The sequence below is a fragment of the Pelodiscus sinensis genome, chromosome 4, assembly GCF_049634645.1.
Source record: "Pelodiscus sinensis isolate JC-2024 chromosome 4, ASM4963464v1, whole genome shotgun sequence".
Classification (NCBI taxonomy): Eukaryota; Metazoa; Chordata; order Testudines; family Trionychidae; genus Pelodiscus; species Pelodiscus sinensis.
The window spans coordinates 112,680,302-112,701,501 of record NC_134714.1 but is presented as its reverse complement, the minus strand read 5'-3'; the positions used below and the strand labels follow the sequence as shown (position 1 = coordinate 112,701,501).

General features: G+C 44.2%; 1 protein-coding gene across 1 annotated transcript; it reads right to left on the bottom strand.

Moving 5' to 3' along the window:
- Window positions 1–1,671: 1,671 nt before the first annotated feature.
- On the bottom strand, window positions 1,672–5,495 carry MYOD1 (myogenic differentiation 1). Its single transcript, XM_075928089.1, has 3 exons — window positions 4,615–5,495; window positions 3,168–3,246; window positions 1,672–2,518 (listed from the first exon to the last, which is right to left on the bottom strand). The coding sequence occupies exons 1-3, from the start codon at window positions 5,161–5,163 to the stop codon at window positions 2,268–2,270; spliced, it is 879 nt and encodes a 292-aa protein (XP_075784204.1). The 5' UTR covers window positions 5,164–5,495; the 3' UTR covers window positions 1,672–2,267.
- Between the last annotated feature and the right edge of the window lie 15,705 nt (window positions 5,496–21,200).

Below are 21,200 nucleotides of genomic sequence, written 5' to 3'. Positions count from 1 at the left end.
CAGAGCCTAGGGGGGCCCAGGCTTGTAGGTTTTGTGTGCTCCAGCCCTGCAGGTGGGTGGCTGAAGCACTAGCACTGAGCCTCAGAGCTAGGCACGCCAGGGGTCACATCCAGCCCCCAGGTCTGAGGTTCCTCACCCCTATTTTAAAGGAAGAACATCTTAGATAGAGGGGCAGTATTAACTTCTGTGGGCTGAATCACCCCTTCCCACAGTAAAGCCAACAGAAGGCACTAGTGTGGAGGAAAACTTCCAGAGGTGCCTCTCCCAAAGTTGCTCTCTCATTGTTGTGTTATGGAGGTCACCTAATGTTGGTGGCAGGCAATCTATGTGTGCCTCCATACTGGTTTACTGCCTCCCATGTCTGATTCATGCTTCCAATCATTTCCCCTAGCGGCTGCTGTCCTCAGGAGGCCTTAAAGGGATCCCCACGAGGTGGGAGAGGGTTCGGAACACACCTCTTTTGGTAGGCTCCACAGTGCTGGCGGTGCAGGGGGTGATGCATCGCTCTATCCACCATGGGACTAAGTACCCACTCTCCCCTGTGCGACTTGGTCCTCACTGAGGGATCTCCTCAGCGGACCAGCGGGGACTAGGAAGTAGGAGGCAGTTCAGTGGCTATTCCACACCTTCCTGTTGAAGAGATGAGGCCTGCACAGTTTACGTTTATGCGATTCTCAGAGAACATAATGGCTGCCCCATTACTGAATTGCGTAGAACACACGGTCATTTGCTTATATGATTTTTTAAAGGTTTTATTTAATGTTAAAATAAATGCATAAATCAGTGATATGAAAAGAATGGGTTTTTTTGTTGTGTTAGAGCAGTTGGTTATTCTTGCCCAGTGTGCACATGTGAGCTAATGGTAATTTACTGATGTAAATCTGTAACTTTCATGGCAAACTCACAAGATTCCACATGTTGAAGGAGACATAGTTCACTGATTATTTTTAGAGAGGGCTCCAAACCAGAACCAGATTCCTGGAGTGTAGCACCTCTGAAGACAGGGAAAGCTCAAATCCAGTTTTCACTTCTTAGACTTGTGTGAAGTCTGGACCCTCAAATCTGATCATCCCTGGCCCTAGGTAAAGCTGAGGTGCAGGCCTGGACTTAGGCATGGACCTGAGCTCTATAGCTCCATTTATTTTCTGCTGCTCATGAATATTCAAATTCAAGATGCCATCTTAGAGTTAGAACATAAATTCTTTTCTACACAGTCATTTGCTAATTTGGTACGTGATTCTGCATTGGTGCTGAGCACCTTCAGCAAGGTGCTGAATGCTCTTGATTCCAGGGGAATTGAGGCTTCTCTACAGTACTTAGCTCTTATACAGTGCCTCATGAGATTGAACCATTATATTGTAAACTCCTTGCAGCAGAAAATGAGTCTTTATGCTTATAAAGTGCCAGGTATGTCTGGCTCTATATAGATCGCATAATAATCTCAGATTATTAAGGAAGAAATAGGTAAGAAAGCTGCTCAGTAGGATACCAAGAAAATGGACCCCACTCCAGCAAAGCATGTCAAGGCAACAACATCTGGACTCCGTGGGACATGGCTGTATTCCTTTGCTGAATCAGAGCCTTAATCTCCCTTCTGCCCAGCATTCAGATCACCACTCCTAAACGTGGTCGTAATTCTAGAAGCTCTAAGGAAAGTCAGGATAATGCTACTGGTTTTATAAATAAGGTTCTTTATTTAGAATATTGTTGAAAACATTCTTGGCAACCACATTGTATAAATATATAAAGTTAAAGTTTGGCACGACAAACCAAGCAACATTAAATATTTAATTCCTTTTTTTGTATTTTTGTTTGGTGGGGTTTTTTTGCAAAGCAACTCTTATTTACAATTATACAAAAAAAGTATTAAAAAAATGGTCCACAACCTTATTTTGGGCAGAGTTAGGGATAGCAATAAGAAAGTCTCATGTCATTACTCCTGCAGTTCATCTGGTTTTTTTCTTTTCAGAAGTGTTACCAGAACTCAAGAGCCAGGTTCCCATGCCCCAAAGCACAGATTATAAACATTGGCCATCTTGTGCTATGCAATTTTACCTCTAGACATATAAAATAGCTTTAGTTCAACAATCAATAAATAATTGCGTGTATTCTGAAGTAATATAGGCTTGAAAAATTAAACATTTGAAGGAATTTTGAGAGAGATTTTAGAACTGGAAAAAGAAATACTTAAGTCTTTTCAAGGCAAGTCTTGGAGCTTGCAGCATGAAGCAGTTTATGTTTGCACAGCAGTGCAGCTGGACCTGACTTTATAATACTTGGTAGATGGGGTTGCTGCTGTTGGTGTCCTGGGGAATCTGGGTGCAGTTGGTAGGAGAGGGGATTTGGGCTCCGCTCTCACTCAAGGTAGCTCCTTCTTGGGGTGAGCAGGGGTTGCCTTCAGCTCCACCTTCCACTGTGGGCAGCACTGGGCAGGTGGAATTATCTGTGGAAATCCTCTCCACAATGCTTGATAGACAGTCCAGGCTGGAGACAACTGAACTCTTTCCATGTTTTGGATCTAAGGAAAGAGGGGGGAAAAAAAGCAATGAACCCAATGCGTAATTAATGCTAAGGGGAGGTAGTTCTTCCAGAGCACCAGCCTTGCATGGCTCTGAGCAGATAAAGATTCAATGGAAATATATACCAAATATATATTATTGAGAGATGCCAATCACTAAAAAAGCAGAGATAATATTTGAACTTGAAAAGTTAGAGAAGGGCCCATGCCTCAAAGTTTGGATGTGAACTACTACCTGCCTGAAGGAATTTGGAGCCAGGGTTTTGGTTCGCTAAAGAAAGGGGGTTGGCTGCTCTGGAGTCAAATGAGAACTTCTCCAAAGTTTGGATAAGATTTTGGGTGGGCCAGTCTCTGTTGCAAAGCAATTTAAAATCTGAAGCATTTTCAGGGATAAATATTCATGCCAAAGCATAGTGTAGGATTTATAATTATTACAGGAAATGCATGTGCAGGATTTCCCCACATCTGCAAACAGAATCATACGGAAACAGTTGGGGGGGGGGGAGGTGTCCTGTGTCATTGCCCACAGCTTGCTGGGGAGTTTTTCCTTCTGGAGTTTGCTGAGCATAAGTGACAGAAAGAGCAGGCAAAGTTTACTGAGAGTTTCTACCTTCATACACTTGTCTTGGGCATTAAGACAAATACTCACCATTTGGTGATTCTGTGTAGTAGCTGCTGTCATAGCTATTCCTCCTGCGAGAGCTGCAAGAGGGTCCACTGTACTCTAACTGAAACCAGAAAACAATGGATGCAGCATGTCACCAGTTCAGAAGCAGAATTTTCACATCTCAGTTCATATTTCAGTCTTTGGTCTGTGCCCTAGCCCCAGTTCCTGGTGAATTTTCAGCTTCCCTGAATCAGGGAAAACAACATTTCTGGGAAGATACTAAATCCAGAATATTTTATATTATTGCAAGGATTTTTGCCATATCTGTACTCATGGAAGAAACATTCAAAACATTGTAATGAGGGATTGCTCTGTATCTTTGAATTATGGTACAGAACATTTGGTCCTTGATTTAAGAGAGATGGTGGGGAAAGAACCTAACTCATAATATTTTAAAGGTTTTCCCCCACCAGTAATTTATTTCCATTGTCATTTCATATGGAAAACATCCTGCCTGGAATGGTTTATTTTCACCTTTGGTACTTTTCACACACACATAACGATAGGGATCCTACCACAAAAAGAGAATTTTGTATTTTGAGGAGGGATTCTGTACATAAATCCCTTCCTTCAAATATTCAGTTACAGAAAGGACCAGCCCCTTCTGAGAACTGCCCTCTGTCCCAATGTGTCTAAACATTTTATTGTGATTCCCAACTCAGAGGTATTCTGCGTTAGGATGTAGGAGAGGAGGCCAGGGCCAACCATAGTTGTACAATGAGATGATGAGATTCCCCCCGTGTCACTGCACCTGGCTCAGGAGCTTCCCTGCCCTCCAGTTCCCCTTATAAGGGTCAGAGAACATGGAACCCAAGACAGACATCTCCAGCCCTGCACTCCCAGGTGATCAGGAACCTCAGTGCCCCTATGTCCGCAGAGGGGTAACTCATAAGGACCCCAGATCTCCTTGCTGATATCTAAGTGTGCTAGCACCCACTGTGACTGAGGCCACAAAACAGCCCTGTCTCTCACCAACCCTCCTATGAATCCCACGTTTGTTTATGGCACAGCAGATCCTAGCTACTCGCCCCAGGTCTGTCTCTGCAGGGGTCAGAGATAAGAGCAACAGGCACAGGAGAATGGGGGGTCCCTGGCTCTCCTCTCCCAGAGAACCCATCCGACACTTTGCTCACGGGGGGCGGAGGGGAGGGTTGGAAGACGGACTCCCCGCCCAGAGGCGCCCCCACATCTCCCCTCCAAGGGACCAGGGTACATCGGAGCCCCCCCCCCCCCCCCCCGGATCAGGGTACAGGAGGGAGGTCACATCTCCCATCCCAGAGTCCGGGTACACGTGGGGACTCCCGTTTCTTTCCTAGGGGGCCGGCTCTGGGGGGGGGGGGCTCCTTTCCCATCTCAGGGCCCGCAGGTCCTGGACGCCTCCGCGCCCAGGGATCTGGGGGCATCGCCGCCTCCCCGCCCCAGCACTCACCATGCCGTCGGAGCAGTTGGAGCGGGGGCTGGAGGCGTCCGACTCGCCGCTGTAGTGCTCCAGGCCCGGGTAGTAGCTGTCCTCCTGCTCCCGCAGCAGCGCCTGCAGGCTCTCGATGTAGCGGATGGCGTTGCGCAGGATCTCCACCTTGGGCAGGCGCTGGTTGGGGTTGGTGGAGGTGCAGCGCTTGAGCGTCTCGAACGCCTCGTTCACCTTGCTCAGGCGCCGCCGCTCGCGCATGGTGGCCGCCTTGCGGCGGTCGGCGTTGGTGGTCTTCCGCTTGCAGGCTTTGCAAGCCCACAGCAGGCAGCGGCCGGCCTGGTGGTGTCCGCTGGGCGCCCGGATGTGCTCGTCCTCGTGGTGGTGCGCGTGGTGGTGGGGGTGCTCCTCCGGCTTCAGCAGGCCGCCCACGTGCACCAGCCGCGGGTCCAGGTCCTCGAAGAAGTGCATGTCCGAGGTGTTGAAGCAGGGGTCATCGTAGAAGTCGTCGGCAGCCGAGAAGGAGCAGAGGGAGCCATCCGTTATCTCCATGGGGCCTAGCAAGTCCATGGGGGCAGCCGAGGGGCGGGGCGGGCAGGGGCAGAGCGTCCGGGGAACCCAGCCGAGCTTGAACCGGGGAGATTATTTCCCAGCCGCCAGATGAATGTAGTTGAATGTCCCCCCCGAGTTTTAACAGAGCCGCTCTCACGCAACGGCCTCCAGTTAATTCGGAGAGAGACGCTTTCCTAGGCTTGGGCACAAGAGTTCTTCAGCTTTGGCTGGTGATTGTCTCCCTTCCCCAGTTCAGCTCAGCCTTGGCATGGCACTGAATTACCCTCCCCTGGTGCCCATCCGGATAGCACAATTTGTGACTCTTATTTATCCCGCAGCCTTGCTCGAGGGAGGGTGGGGATTCTTACAGGACGAGCTCCCTTTCACCTGCCGGCCAATCCCTTAGTCCCAAGGAGGCAGTGGCTGGGGTCTTGGACGGGGTGGGCAGGGAGGGGGGCGCGTCTGATTGGAGGGCAGCTGGAGCCCTTGTCAGGCAAAAGTTGTAGGAAACTTTCTGCAAATGTCAAACTGCAGCCAGAAAATAAGCGTCACAGTGGGATCATCTTTATTTTAACTCTTTTCTGCATGAGCGCTCCTGTTCTCACCCTTGTTCTAATGGTATTTAGGGGCTTACGTATTTATGCAAAGATTGTAGGTTATTATTGGTTTTTTTCATGTAAAGGCTTCTACATTAATAATACTGAAAAGAAAATAAACACAAACGGTTTATATTCAGTTTGTGATCTGGGCTCTTCCCTGCCGAGGCTTTGCTAAGCGCAAAAGATTTTTGCTGTTAAACCATTGACTACTGAGATAGAGAAATATATTTCTCATTTCTTGTATTGAACTTTGCAAAAGTTCTATTCCGTTCAGCGTTTAAGAAACAAGACAATAAAACAAGAGAACCAACTTATTGATAATTCCTTTAGTGGCAGGAATATACATACATTTAAATATATATCTTTCATGGTGGTAGGTGTATTGAGTCGGTGTTGCTTGTAAGTGAATTTTGTCCCTCTTCTAAATATATGAATAACCGTTTTTTTCGTTCAAATGGAAATAAAGTTTCGCGTTGCAGGTTGATATTTTTTCTTGTAATTTGTTTTTCAGGAAGTGCGAGTGATCTGAATGCTGTTTTTAGGATTACACCTATGCTCCCCCTCTCTTTCTCTCTCCAGCCTTTAGTTTCTCTCCTAGGAACCTAATATTTTCCCATCTAATCGTTTTCAAAAATGAAAAAAAAAATTCTGTGTAATTTTGGATCTAGGAATCGGGTTCCGTTGATTTCAAGGAGTCCGAGAAACCGTCTGGAGGTAAAAAGGATTACTATATTATCTGCGTTTTTCCTTCTAAATAATTTTCTTTGATTGACTTAATTTGTGGTCTGATAGCAGAAAACATCGAATGGGTCGAAAACTTTCCACCTAGCCTTCACATCACATTAAACGGACGTGACTCCGTTGTAATAATAATGCCTTTTACCTTATGCCAGACCCTGCTCTGCCATGTCTCTGGCCAGATAATAATGCTTTTGAGTTTGATTTGTAAAAGATCCGCCTTTTCCTGGACACTGTGCCGACCAGCCTGGTGGCTGCCCACTTGTCATTTCCCCATTTCGAAAAGAGGAGATACTGCAATTGATCCTCGACTTCCATCTGAAGATGCAATGGATTTGTTCGTTACTGGCTCGGGTTTGCTTTTTACAGTGTGCAATGCTGTGGGAATAGGGACCAGGAATAAAAGCTTGTTTAAGAGAAAACTGGAGAGAGGGGACCGTTCAGTAAAGGAAATGTCTGTGTGGGGAGGAGAGGGAGGCGGTAGAGTGCGTGGTACTTTCAAACTGCATTCATCTGGCCTTGCCCATCGCTAACCTTCTCCCCCACCGCCAGAGGGTGGCTGTATGATTCATGGCCGTACATTAGACTAGCTCTAGATTCGTGTCCCACTGCAGCCTTTTGACCCAGAAAGGCGTTACGTGGGGTTTGTGGGATTCTGAGTCTAACCAGCAACTTGTCATTACGGATCACTGCAATTCTCGGACGTGGACTTGTTTGCAGAAAGAGGAGGCGGCGGCCACCACGCCTTTCCTTCCCTCCCAGTGTTTAATCCAGTCCCCTCTTTTTCTCCCCCCTCCCCTCCCGCGGACTTTTGATCAGACTGCCAGGATCTGTGCCCCTCGCTCCCAAACCCTCTCCAGGCTGATCAAGCGCGGGAGCGGAAACACCCGGAAAAACCAGGTGTAAAGCTAGAAGAGGGGAGTGTGTTGTCGGGGGGAGAGAAGGGACGGGAAATGCCTGGCGCTGCGGGCAAGGGCCGTCGGTCCCGGGCGTTGATTGCTGCTCCCGCTCGGGCCCTGGGGTCGGAGCATCGCCGCTCGCTCCTGGAAGCTGCCTCGCCGCCAGCTCCTGGGCTCACTCCCGCCAAGTCCGGGGAAGGAGGGAGGCAGAAGAAAGCCAGGAGGGGAGCCAGACGCCAGCGAAGGAGCCAGCAGGTGGAGACAGAGCCTTGCCCAGCGGAGCCTTGGTCCTGCCGGGCCCGGCGCAGAAAGCCTCTTCCGCGGGGAGAGCTTGGTTAGAAACTTCCCCCGAGTCCCACCAGGCTAGCGGGCAGGGGGGGTTTCACCATCCATAAGCGGCCAACCAGGAAAGCTAAAAGCGTCCCCGACGGCACAGCTAGCCCGCCAGGGGGCGCCGCCGCCCTCTCCAGCGGTGTATGGCCCGCGGCGGCCGGAGCGTGTTGCAGCCCTCGCGTGTGGCGCTGCTCGTAACTGCAGAGGAAACCCGTGTCGTGGGGATCGCCCGGGGCGCGGGCAGCTTTGCAGGCGAGCGAAGAGACTCACCCTTTCACCCTGCCCATGGCGCCAGCTTCCCGGGGTGGGCGCGCCTTGCCGTGCCCCGAGCCCGCTGGCGCCGGGCAGCGTGTGCCGAGCCCAGGCAGAGCTATTGCAAGCGTGGCCAGCCGGGGGCCACGTCCAGACCGTACGGAACAGCTGTGTGCGTGGGTGGGGGAGTGCTGGAGCGGCACTGGAGGCCCCCTGTTGGAGTGGGAGACGTGTCCTAGCAGTGGTTAATTGCAGTCCTATATTTCAGGGCCAAATTGATTCCTCTAGTAAGCTTACTGCATTAGTACAGACGCCCCTTAAGAGAGTGAGTTCGCAACTATTTGAAGCTATCGCCTCAGTGTAATAGCGCAACAGCGGTGGTTGACATGGCCTGTTGTGTGTGGCATGTAGATTTGCACTCCACCTTACGGTTCACCTAAGAGCATCTGTTAGTAAAATACTTAGGGTAAGTCTACAACCTATTTCAGGATACTGGCTATCCTGCGTCTTTAGGGCAAGCCCGTTTTTTCAAGCTTGCTATATCAACCTCCCTGTAAACCTCTTTCTACAAGGAGTAAGGGGTGTTTCCGAATAGTGCTTTATTTTGAAATTTGGCACTGTGTAGACCGCACCAAATGACTAAGTAAGCTGTTTCGAAATAGCATTGAAATGGGATACACAATTTGCGTAACTCAAATTGCATAGCTTATTTCGAGTTCCAGTGGAGTGTAGACACACGTTAGGGAGAGAATCTGACACCTGTGTTCACTCATACTAAGTACTGTCTGGGGGGGGGGGGAGGTGTACACTGCACCCTTAGCTCAAATAATCTACTCATTTTGAGCTATGCAAATTATGTAGCTTATTTTGAGTATATATCGAGTCTACACAGCGCCAAATTTTGAAATAAATCACTATTCTCAAACGTCCCTTAATTGTCGTGGAACAAGGTTTACAGGGACATCAGAATAGTGTGCCTGTTATTTCAAAAGCTATTTTGAAATAATGGGCATGCTGTCAAGATGCAGATTAGTATTAGTATCCTAAAATAGTGCCTCAGTGTAGATGTATCCTAGCTGTGCACGTACCCCCAGACATTTCAGTGGTGCAGTGTCTGGAGTAAATTACTACTGAGATGAACAGAGTTGGCAGAATTTGGCCCTTAGAACAAAATGTTAGCACCAAACAAATCCAGGGCCAATTTCTCCTGCCTTTAACATCTACATTTCCACATTAAAGGCTATGTATGGGGCATCCAACCTACTTAATTAGCCCCATTAACATAGGTTAATTAGCAGATACTTTTTCTGTTATACAAGCAGTCCCCGGGTTACATGGATCCGACTTACATCGGATCCCTACTTACAAATGGGGTGAGGCAACCCCGCACTAGCTCCTTCCCCCCAGCAGACCAGGGAGACGCGGAGCGGCTTTTCTCAGCAGACACCTCAGCTTGAGAATAAAGGACTGAGGGAAGTGAGGTGTGGGAGAATAAAACTGAGCTCTGGAGAAATGTTTGGCTAGAGTTTCCCCTACAATATGTACCAGTTCCAACTTACATACAAATTCAACTTAAGAACAAACCTACAGTCCCTATCTTGTGCGTAACCCGGGGACTGCCTGTGTGTGCGTATATATATATATATATATATATGTCCCTTGGTTTCTGTTATTTCCACTCCAGTTCATCTGATGAAGTGAGTTTTGCTCATGAAATCTCATGGTTCTATATATTTTGGTTAGTCTTTAAGATGCCACAGGACTACTCATTGTTTTTAAAGTTACAGACTAACACAGCTAACCCTTTGAATCCCTTTACAGAGTTCATAATATATTGTTTAGAATGCATTGCTTGGGATTTAGAGTATAACTTATTTCTAGCTTTTTAGCTGATGTTAATTATTTTGGTTACTAATTTAGGAGTCTTTAATTTCTGCTTCCGTTTTAAAGGGGCCAATCCTGAAAAGACTTAACTTTTCACAGATAAAAATTCCCCACAGGGCTAGGGTACTTGCACAAGTCTTTGCAGTTATTATTAACTGGAATTTAATAACCTTGAATCCCGAAATAAACAAACAAAATGATGGTAATTAAATTATAAATGAGTTTTTAAAACTGTTTAGGTGTGTCTGCTTGGAAGGGTACAACTGTGTATGTGTGTATTTGTCAGACCTCTAACATTGTTCTTGACATAAAAGAATAACAAATATTTGAAATAGACACAACCCAAGTTCAACTCAGAACTTACTTTGCTGGTTTCATGGATTGGTTAGTTCTTTCCACTTTAGTGGAAAGTAATCCACCAATCAAGTAAGAGATTGTTGAGTTTTCACTAACATACTCAGCAATATTATGAGACAATGTTATATTTAATGTATTTTTGTGTGTATTTCAGAAGAAGTGAAATAATTTTAAAATGTCAGAAAATGGACAATAATTATATTGATCTAAGTAAGTTATTAATTTAATTCATCTGATGTAGCACATACACTATCGTTGACCTTGTCATGTTATGTACATCTGAAACTCCCATTGGCTTCAATGAAGGTTTTGGGTGGGCAAAGTGTTCAGGATTATGCCTTCAATGAACATTGGAACAAAAAGGATTCTAACTACAAGCAAGAGGTGATTCTTAGCCCACAACAGAGTAGTACTTAATAAAATATATATTTTTTAAAACAAGTCTAATCTGGCCTACAATTAGGTCCCTTTCTGCAGTTATAAACAGTGTGAAATCCTGGCTCCACTGAAGTCAAGGGCAAAGCTCATTTTGACTTCAGTGGGGCCTCTATTTCATGCATAGTACATAAAATTAAAATATTTACTGTGCTCCAATTCTGAATTCCTGCTCATACAACAATTCAATGTGATTCTTTATAAATTATTCATTTTAATTATCTCTTTATCTTTTTACTGTCTCTGCTCATCTGAAGAGTAGGTGTTGCCCACGAAAGCTCATATTTTTTTCTTAGTCTCTAACGTGCCACAGGACTACTTGTTCTTTTTAATTATGTAATGTCATTTTTCAACAGTTCCCACTTTTCCATCTGAAAAGTATTTATGCCTTTAAAGAGGAGATCTTCTGGTCAAATTGTACCTGCACCCCCAAAAATCTATTTTGTTTTAAACAGAAAACTTGATTAGGGTTAATATCATTCTGACTCTGTACTATCTCTTTCTGTCACTGTATCCCCAATGCTGAAAAGTGATATGTCCCAATGAGATCAGCTATTGACCACCCTAACACATTCATAATAATATATCCCAGCTGTTCCTAAGAGGCAAAGTAGCAAAATTGTGGAACTTTTTTTGTTTCAACCCTTTGCTACAGGGATTCTCAAGCACCAAAACAAAGCAAAAAAATAAAATAAAATAAAATAAAAATAAAAAACACCAGAAAGTTATTTTTCTGAAGTATTTTCCTAACAGTGAAAGAAAGTAAATATATACATTTTAATAATATTAGATGTGTAATAAATCATATTTATTTTGAATGAGAAATTGGGAAGAAGGGTGTTGTATTGCAATTATTAAGAGTGTGAGTTGGGGAGATAGGGCTGCTTGGTTCTTCTTCTGGCTATGTCAGATACTTACTAAATGACTGTATCAAAGCATCTAACTTTTTCTTTAATGTAGTTATCCCATTAGCAGAATGAGAATAACTTATAGCTGAAGAATATAAGAATGGCAATAGTGGGTCAGAACAAAGATTCATCTAGTCCAGTATCCTGTCTTCTGATGATGGCCTGTGCCAGGTGGCCCAGAGGGAATGAAGAGAACAGGTAAATCACCAAGACTGTGTCTAGACTGGCAAGTTTTTCCGCAAAAGCAGCTGATTTTGTGGAAAAACTTGCCAGCTGTCTACACTGGCCACTTGAATTTCCGCAAGAACACTGACGATCTCATGTAAGAAATCAGTATTTCTTACGGAAATACTATGCTGCTCCCGTTCGGGCAAAAGTCCTTTTGAGCAAAAGCTTTTGCGCAAAAGGGCCAGTGTAGACAGCTCAGATTTGTTTTGTGCAAGAAAGCCCCGATTGCGAAAATAGTGATTGGGGTTCTTTTGCGCAAAAGCATGTCTAGATCGGCACGGACGCTTTTCTGCAAAAAGTGCTTTTGCGGAAAAGCGTCCGTGCCAATCTAGACGCTCTTTTCTGCAAATGTTTTTAACGGAAAACTTTTCTGTTAAAAGCATTTGCGGAAAATCATGCCAGTCTAGACATAGCCCAAGTGTAACCTGACACTTTAAGAGGGTTTCAGGGTCAAGCTCTAAACCTCTACCTTGTTCAGCCTACAAATAAAACTTTCTGGAGCTTGTGCAGCTAAACCGGGGTGGCCAACCCACGGCTTGCGAGCTGCATGTGGCTCTTCCCCCCTTAAAGTACAGCTCGCAAAGCCTCCCCTGCGACTCGCGAAGCTGCCCCTGCGCCCCTAGAAATGGTCCCCAGCCCCCAGCTCCCTGTGCTCACTGGAGCAGGGGAGCCGTCCAGTGCGGTGATTCAAAATGGTGTCACCAAGATGGCGGCGGCCGACGGGACCCTGATGTGGCCAAAAAGCCTTGTCTTTTAACAGGGCAGTGTTTTTGGTTTTTTTGCTCAACAAAAATTGCTCAAACAAAATAATTCTGGTGCAGCTCTTCTGATTTTTTCCGCTGCTGTTTCGGCTCTTTTCATTTAATGGGTTGGCTACTCCTGAGCTAAACTATGGGAGTTGTAGGCTGGGCAGCAATGATTGCTGGGAAAGGAAGCAGAAATATAAAGCATTCCCTTTCCTCACTAAGGGTACGTCTACACAGCAACATTATTTCAAAATAACTAATGTTATTTCAAAATAACTTAGTCCGCATCTACACAGCAGGCAGTTATTTTGAAATAATGTCGAAATACTGTCAAGCTGAAAGACTTCTTACTCCAACTCCTATAACGCTCATTGTATGAGGCGTAAGGGAAGTCCAAGGAAGAGTGCTCTATTTGGAAACAAGTACTGTGTAGATGCTCCCAATTTTGAAACAAGCTATTTCTAAATAAGGTACGCAATTGACATAGCTCAATTTGTGTAGCTTATTTCGAGTTAAGCCTTGCTGTGTAGCTGCACCCTAAGGTAGAGACTAGGGAGGTCTCTTGCAAGGGTACGTCCATGCTACAGAGGAAGATTGAAGCTGCCATTGTTGATCTTCCAGGGTTTGAATTAGCAATCTAGTTAAGACAGCTAATTTGAAGTGAGAGGGGCAATGCGGCTGATGCCGGTAACTCTGCTTTCATGAGGCGTAAGGCAAGTTGAAGGAAGAGTGTTTTTTCCTTCAATTTCTTGCAGTGTAAACAGCACCAAATGCCAAGTTAAGCTACTTCAATCTCAGCTATACAATTAACATAGCGGAAGTTGCGTATCTTAATTCGACTTTGTCCTGTAGTGTAGACATACCTTTGGTGGGTTATTCCAGCTGCACAGATCTTGGGTCTCTCCAATCAAAGGTCTTAGGAAGTTTTTGGAAGAATCTTGGGGAAAAGTCTCAATGGATGACAGGGCTGGTTAAAATACTGAGGATTTGGTGATGTTTTGGGGCTATTAAGCCAGAGCCTGGGGAAAATCTGAAGGGAGCAGAAGCTATTAGTTGGTCACCACCAAAGGCCTATGGCTGAAGTCCAGTAGTAAAAAATGACACAAGAGACCTTGGACTGTAAAACTGGATTAATTTTGGATTTGTTTTGTTGGACTTCCCTTTAGCCTGCAATGAGAAACGTTTTTGGAGTTGGCTAGGGGACTAAATTAGCCTTTCAAAATAGAAACTGGGTGAGCCTGCAACAGATTCTGGAAAGGTAAAAGACTCAAGCAGCATGGCAGACTGGTTTTGGGAGATCTGTTCACAAACTACTTGAATGTTTTGTTTTTAACTGCAATATATTATTATTAGAGGAGTAATGTGGTTGTGTAAGTAGCAGTTATTTGTTATTTACAAAGGGCTTTTACAAAGTGACCATAATGGAATAAAATTTAATCTCTCTGTGATGGAAAAATGCCTCAGCAGCCCAACACTGTGGCATTTAATTTCAGAAAGGTGAAGTGCACAAAAATGAGGTTAGTTAAACAGAAATTAAAATGTACAATTACAAAAGTAAAATCCCTGCAAGCTGCATGAAAACTTTTCAAAGACACCACAATAGAGGCCCAACTTCAGTGTATACCCCAAATTAAAAGACACAATGAGAGAACTAAAAAAGTGCCACTGTGGTTTAACAGCCAAATAAAAGAAGTAGTGAGAGATAAAAAGACATATTTTAAAAAGTGGAAGTCAAATCCTTGTAAGGAAAATAGAAAAGAGCATAAACTCTGTCAAATTAAATGTAAAAATATAATAAGAAAAGCCAACAAGGAGTTTGGAGAACAGCTAGCCAAAAACTTTAAAATAGCAAAATGTTTTTATGTATATCAGAAGTAGGAAGCCTGAAAAATAACCAGTGGGGCCCTTGCACAGTCGAGATGCTTAAGGGTGCACTCAAAGATGAAAAAGTCATTGTGACGAGGCTAAATGAATTCTTTGATTCAGTCTTCACCGCTGAGGATGTTAGGGTAATTCCCAAACCTGAGCCATTCTTTTTAAGTGACTAATCTGAGGAATTGTCCCAGATAGAGGCATCATGAGAGTAGGTTTTGGAACTCATTGATAAACTTAACTGTAACAAGTCACTGGGACCAGATGACATTCACCCAAGAGTTCTGAAAGAATTCAAATATGAAATTGCGGAACTGTTAACTGTGGTTTGTAACCTATTCTTTAAATCAGCTTCTGTACCTAATGACTAGAAGATAGCTAACAGGATGCCAATATTTATAAAGAGTTCTAGAGGTGATCCTGGCAACGTCAGTAATGGACAAATTAGTTGAAAGTATAGTTAAGAATAGAATTGTCAGTCACATAGATGAACATAAATTGTTGGGGGAAGGTAAGGGGAAAACATTCCTTCCTAATCTACTAGAGTTCTTTGAGGAGGTCAACGAACATGTAGATGGGGGGACCCAGTGGATATAATGTATTTCCAGAAAGCCTTTGACAGTGTCCCCCACCAAAGGCTCTTAAGTAAAGGAAGTTGTCATGGGATAAGAGGGAAGGTCCTTTCATGGATTGATAACTGGTTAAAAGACAGGAAACAAAGGATAGGAATAAACAATAAGTTTTCAGTGTGGAGAAAGGTAACTAGTGGTGGCCCCAAGGGTTTGTCCTGGGACCAATCCTATTCAACATATTTATAAATGATCTATGGAAAGGGAGAAAGAGTGAGGTGGCAAAATTTGCAGATGATACCAAACTGCTCAAGATAGTTAAGACTAAAACAGACTGTGAAGTGCTTCAAAAAGATCTCACCAAATTAAGTGATTGGGCAACAAAATGGCAAAGGAAATTGAATACTGACAAATGTAAAATAATGCACATTGGAAAAAATAATCCCAACTATACATACAATATGATGGGGACTAATTTAGCTACAACTACTCAAGAGAGAGATCTTGGAGTCATTGTGGATAATTCTATGAAAACATCCACTCAGTGTGCAGCGGCAGTCAAAAAAGCAAACAGAGTGTTAAGAATCTTTAAAAAAGGGATAGAGAATAAGACAGAGACTATCTTATTGCCTCTATATAAAGCCATTATATGCCCACATCTTGAATACTACAAACAGATGTGTTATCTCAAAAAAGTACTTCGCCTTATCTCAAAAAAGATATATTGGCATTGGAAAAGTTTCAGAAAAGGGCAACAAAAATGATTAGGGGTTTGTTAGGGGTCCCATATGAAGCAAGATTGAAACGACATGGACTTTTCAGCTTAGAAAAGAGAAAACTAAGGGAGGCATATGATAGAGGTCTATAAAATCATGACTGGTGTGAAAAAAGTGAATAAGGAAGAGTTATATAGTTGTTTCAATAATATAGGAACTAGGGGTCACCAAATGAATTTAATAGGCAGCAGGTTTAAAATAAAAGGAAGTTTTTCTTCATTCAGCACACAGTCAACCTGTGGTACTCCTTACCAGAGGATGTGGTGAAGACTAGGACTTTAACAGGGTTAAAAAAAAGAGCTAGATAAATTCATTGTGGTGAAGGCCATCAATGGCTATTAGCCAGGATGGGTAGGAATGGTGTCCCTAGCCTCTGTTTGTCTGTAAAAAGATGACAGGAGAGGGATCATGTGATAATTACCCATTGTGTTCCCTCCCTCTGGGGCATGTGGCATTAGCCACTGATGGACAATGTGATGCAGGGCTAGGTGGACCTTTGTTCTGACCCAGTATGGCTTTTCTTTAATTCTTGTGGTTGAATTTTGTTACCTATGCTTATAGTGAATGGAACTAGGGTTGCCAGATGGTTTCAACCAAAATACTGGAAACACTTGACATTACATCAAAATCTACATTACCTCTTATTTAGAAAATACCAGACATGTATATTTTCTCATTTATATTTTTTCAATTTGTTTCCTGAACAGAAAGCTCAAATACTGGACTATCCAGTTCAAAAACTGGACACCTGGCAACCCTAAATGGAACTCAGAGGAACTAATTATGGAATAAGGTACTGTTCAGTATGAGGGTACGTCTAGACTACCGCGTTTTGTCGACGGAAGTTTTGTCGACAGATACTGTCGACAAAACTTCCGTCGACAAAGAGCGTCCAGACACATTGAGTTCTGTCGACAAAGCAAGCTGCTTTGTCGACAGAACTCCGTAGTCTGGACGCAACGTTACAGGCAATAACACCTTCTGTCGACAGAGTTCTGTCGACAGAAGGTGTTATGCCTCGTAAAATGAGGTATACCAGCGTCGACAAAACTGCTGAGTTCTGTCGACGTTATGTCGACAGAACTCAGCGGTAGTGTAGACGCTGGTATAGTTTTGTCGACAAAAGTCCACTTTTGTCGACAAAACTAGGTAGTCTAGACACACCCTCAGTATGGGTATAGGAATCTGGCTCAGAGATGGCAATAGCCTTTTAATCATTGCAGCATCCTAGAAAATTATACCAAACATTGCCATTTACAATAGTGTTAGTACAGTGGTTTGTACCATTTTGGTGAAATACAGTAATGTTTATGGTAGAATGTAGAGAAAGTTATTTTTTCCACCAGAAGCTGAACAGTCCACAATAGAGCAATAGATGGGAGCGTGGGAAAATAAGTAAGATGGAATAAAGTGTTACCAAAATAAATACATGGCTAAAATGTCCATTTTGCAGAAATTGCACGCTCTACAGTTGTGCACAGTGCAGCAGACTAAGTAACCTGGCTTAGGCATTTTGTTTCACATTTCACTTTGAAATGTTTCCACTTGACTGCAGTTTTCTGGAATTTTGTTTTCCTCCTTTTGTGTTCAGTTCTTCCATCTTTCATGACTATATTTTTGTAGCAGCTAAAGGGACAATTCTGATAGTAAAGCTGTAGTATGTATGCTTAAATCTTGCTTCTAGATACGTATTAGCATATATATCAGGAGAGAGCAATAATTTTTGATACATGGACCATGCTAATATTTTGGTAAGTGCTCAAGAGACACACTTCTCTATCAAGGGGACACAAGGTCTGGGACAGAGGTTGGGTGCAGAAGGGAGCTGGAGATAGGGAACTGGAGTTCAGAAGAGGGTGTGGGGTCTGAAAGGGAGTTTGAGTGAAGGAGGGGGTTGTGATCTGGAGCAGAGGCTTGGGATGTAGGGAGTTTGGGTGCTGGAGAGGATTCTGGCCTGAAGGAGGGATACATACAAAGGGGTCCAGGATCCGGGAGAGAGTTGTGACTTGAGGAAGAAGAGGGAGGTGTAGAGGGTTTTGAAGGTGGCCAGGGAGTTGGGGGAAGGGAGGGACTGGGGTGCTAAAGGAAGGCTCTGGCTAGGAGGCACATACCTAGATGGCTCCTGGCCAGCAGCCCTGCAGGATCCTGAGTCAGGTTTCCTGCCTGCTGCAGCACCAGGCTGGTCAAAATAGCTGGTTGCTCCCTGTGGCTGTCTGCTCCAAGCACCAGGGGGAGGGGAAGGATTCACGTGCTGCAGCCCCACTCCTACCAAAATCTCTCAGCTCCCACTGGCTGGTTTCTGTGAAGCCTCCTCCTCCCTCAGCACCCGGAGCAAAGAGCACAGGTAGTAGCCATCCATTTAAAGTGGTGGGGGGCTGTTCTGAAGCAGCTGGCTGCTCTGTGCCTGAGGGTGCCATCAGGGCAGCTCTGGGCCGGATTGGGCCGTCTGTGGGCCAGATCCAGTGGTCTGGCAGGCTGGAGCCAGCCAATGGGCCGTCACTTTCTCACCCCACTATATATAGTAAATTGAGAACAGCTTATCGACAAAGCTTATCTAGATCCTTTTATCTAGAATTTATCTTTTCCAAAGATCTTAGGAATATCACTGAGTATTAATAAAAACTTCAAAAACAGTTCAACTTATTGTGAGAGCAAAATTGAGTAGGCACTCCTGGGGTGGCCTGTATAAGTCATATGTACACTGGATATGTAACCCACACACCTTCTGGGTGTAATGTCCTGTCCCATCTAGTTGCACCGAGACCACTTACAGAGAGAACAATGAGTTTGCTCTTCAGCTGTAGCCAAGAGGAAAGAGCCAGCTGGCTTTTAGCTCATGCGGAGATGACCAGGGTCTGTGGGTATTACATTGAAGATGCAACATTGGACATTACAATTACCTGCCTAGAGTTAATTTGGTAAATTTAGTTGTGAAAAAGTAACAGCAGAATGTGTATGCAAGTTAATAAAGTTGCTTAGGCCTCAATCTAGCCAGCACACAACTGTTAATATCGTTGGTTACAATTGTGTAAATTGCCCTGGTGTCTACAGGGATGGCAAATAGGCGAGACCTTTGTGTTAAATCTTCTCTGAAGGACGGTTTGACACCTTGTGCATGTACATTCATTCCTTTTTCCAGACTATGATAAACCATACACAAAGTATGCCTGATGAGAGCTCATTTGAAAACACAATTTACTGATTATTGTCCTAATAAACTATGTGTGGCAATAGTGTATGTAAATTTAGCGATTCTGCTGTATACTACTAAAGACACAGAGTGAGGTCACAGAAGATCCCTTGGGGGTGCCTCCCTGAGTTCTGACAAGGCCACTGGCACTTACCTCCTTGCTCTCTGGAACTTCTCACCGCCTGGTCCTGCTGGGCCATCTCACCTGGTCTCCCCCAGTTGAGATCAATGCTTCTCCTCCACCCCCCACCCCCCCGGAGAAGCAAGGCAGACACTGAATCTCTTCAGGGCCAAGGAGAATGCGGTCTAGGGCCCTGCCTCCTGGGATAACACTCTCCAGCTGGGATCAGAACCTCAAAGGAATTATTTAGGTACGCCCCCTTTGACAATGAAAGGGAAAATGCACACACTGTTTGCTCCCCCAGGTAATAATTATTTATACTGGGTTTGATAGAAAATAAAAGTGATTTTATTAAGTATAAGCAGTAGGATTTAAGTGGTAATAAGTGAAAACAGGCAAAGTAGATTACAAACTCAAAATAACAAAAAATGCTTAGCTAATTCTACACTGAAACTTCAGTACAAGCTTGTTACAGATTCATTATAAACTCACTCTGAACAGTTTCTTTTACAGCTCAGCCTTCAAACCAGAAAAATCTCCTTTTCCCTGGGGCCTTTGGTTCATTCCCCTGAGTATGCCCATCAAACACCCAGCACTCCTATTTCCCTATTGTTTTTAAAGCTTCCCATCTTACACGGGAAGTCACTGGCCAGTTGGGTTGGACATGTGATTTCCCCAGACCAATCACTGCTAAGACTTAAAAGAGAATGTTTAACAGTTGGTCATCAGGACAGTGAGAGTAACATCCGTGATGGCTTTCATTCACACATTTAAAAACCTTAAAGCATTCCACACAAGAGGGATATATACACCAAGATTAGATAAACAGATGCAGGGGATTCAAACATGGAGATTGATAGCTTACATGAAGCAGTTTGTCCCAAGCATCTTTGAGTTTTATGTAGATTTGTGTTCTTAAATCCATTTAATAAAGCAGTGGGAAACATGTTGAGTTTGAGGAAGAGTGACAAATGAGTGCCAGAGACAAAAGTCAGCTGATGCCTCTGCCATGTGTCAACAGAAATAAAATGGACTCTCACCTGGGTAAGTGGCCATTGTGAGAGAAAAGAGGATGAAGGCAAAAACTACATCTTGAAAAAGAAACAGCTTAGGGTTCCGGTCCACAGCCTTTTGCCTCCTGAGCCTCAGCTGGGATGAGTCTCAGACACCCCAAATTATTCCTTTCTTTCTATTCATGGCATCAATGACCCTTGAAGAACAAAGCAGCATTGAACTGGGGGGGAGGAGGAGAAGAGACAGAGGGATTCTGAGTAAAAGGAATTCCGACTGCTGTAATGTGCAGTGAGAGATCTTTGCTTTAAATTCATTTAGTTTATTAAAGATTAGTTTTACTTTCTTGTAATCTGGTCTGACTTAGTCCTCATTACACATAATCACTTGATTTCTTGTAGTTAATAAACTTACATTAAACTAGTGTGTTTGGCAAACTGTATTTGGTGTAATAGGATTTCTGTATATCAACAAAATGGCAGACTTTATATGAGCCTGTATTGTCCATGATCATACAAGATGTTCTGTTTAGGGAAGATCTGGGTCTAGAAATGTGTTGATGTTGATCTGCCATGTCATTCAAGAGTAGCTGGCTGTATCATGCTTGCAGTATAACGGGGAAAAGTTGAATGCTGGAGGTGTATATCAACAGACCAGGTGTGGTGTGACAATTCTCACAGCACAGTAGTGTAAAAGGTATCCTATGTCAGAGAACTGAAGGGACACAACTGTTCATTGGTCCAGAAAGTACCCTGAGTAGCATGAGCAGTGCAGCAATTCAGCAATATGTTGTTCAGCTAGGAGGAGGAATTTCTGGTACACAAGTTTACTACTGATTCAGAGGGAGTTGAGCCATCCACCAATAGCCTTTGGCTGCGTCTAGACTGGTAAGATTTAGTGCAAATACTCTAAACGCAAGAGTTTTTGCATCAGAGTATTTGAGTAAGAGAGCGTCTATACTGCCATGTACCCTTGTGCAAAAGATTTGCTTTTGCGCAAAAGCATCCGTGCCAGTGTAGACGCTCTCTTGAGCAAGAACGCTCCAATGGCCATTTTAGCCATCGGGCTTTCTTGCGCAAGAAATTGATGTTACTGTCTACATTGGCCTCTTGCGCAAGAACACTTGCGCAAGAGGAC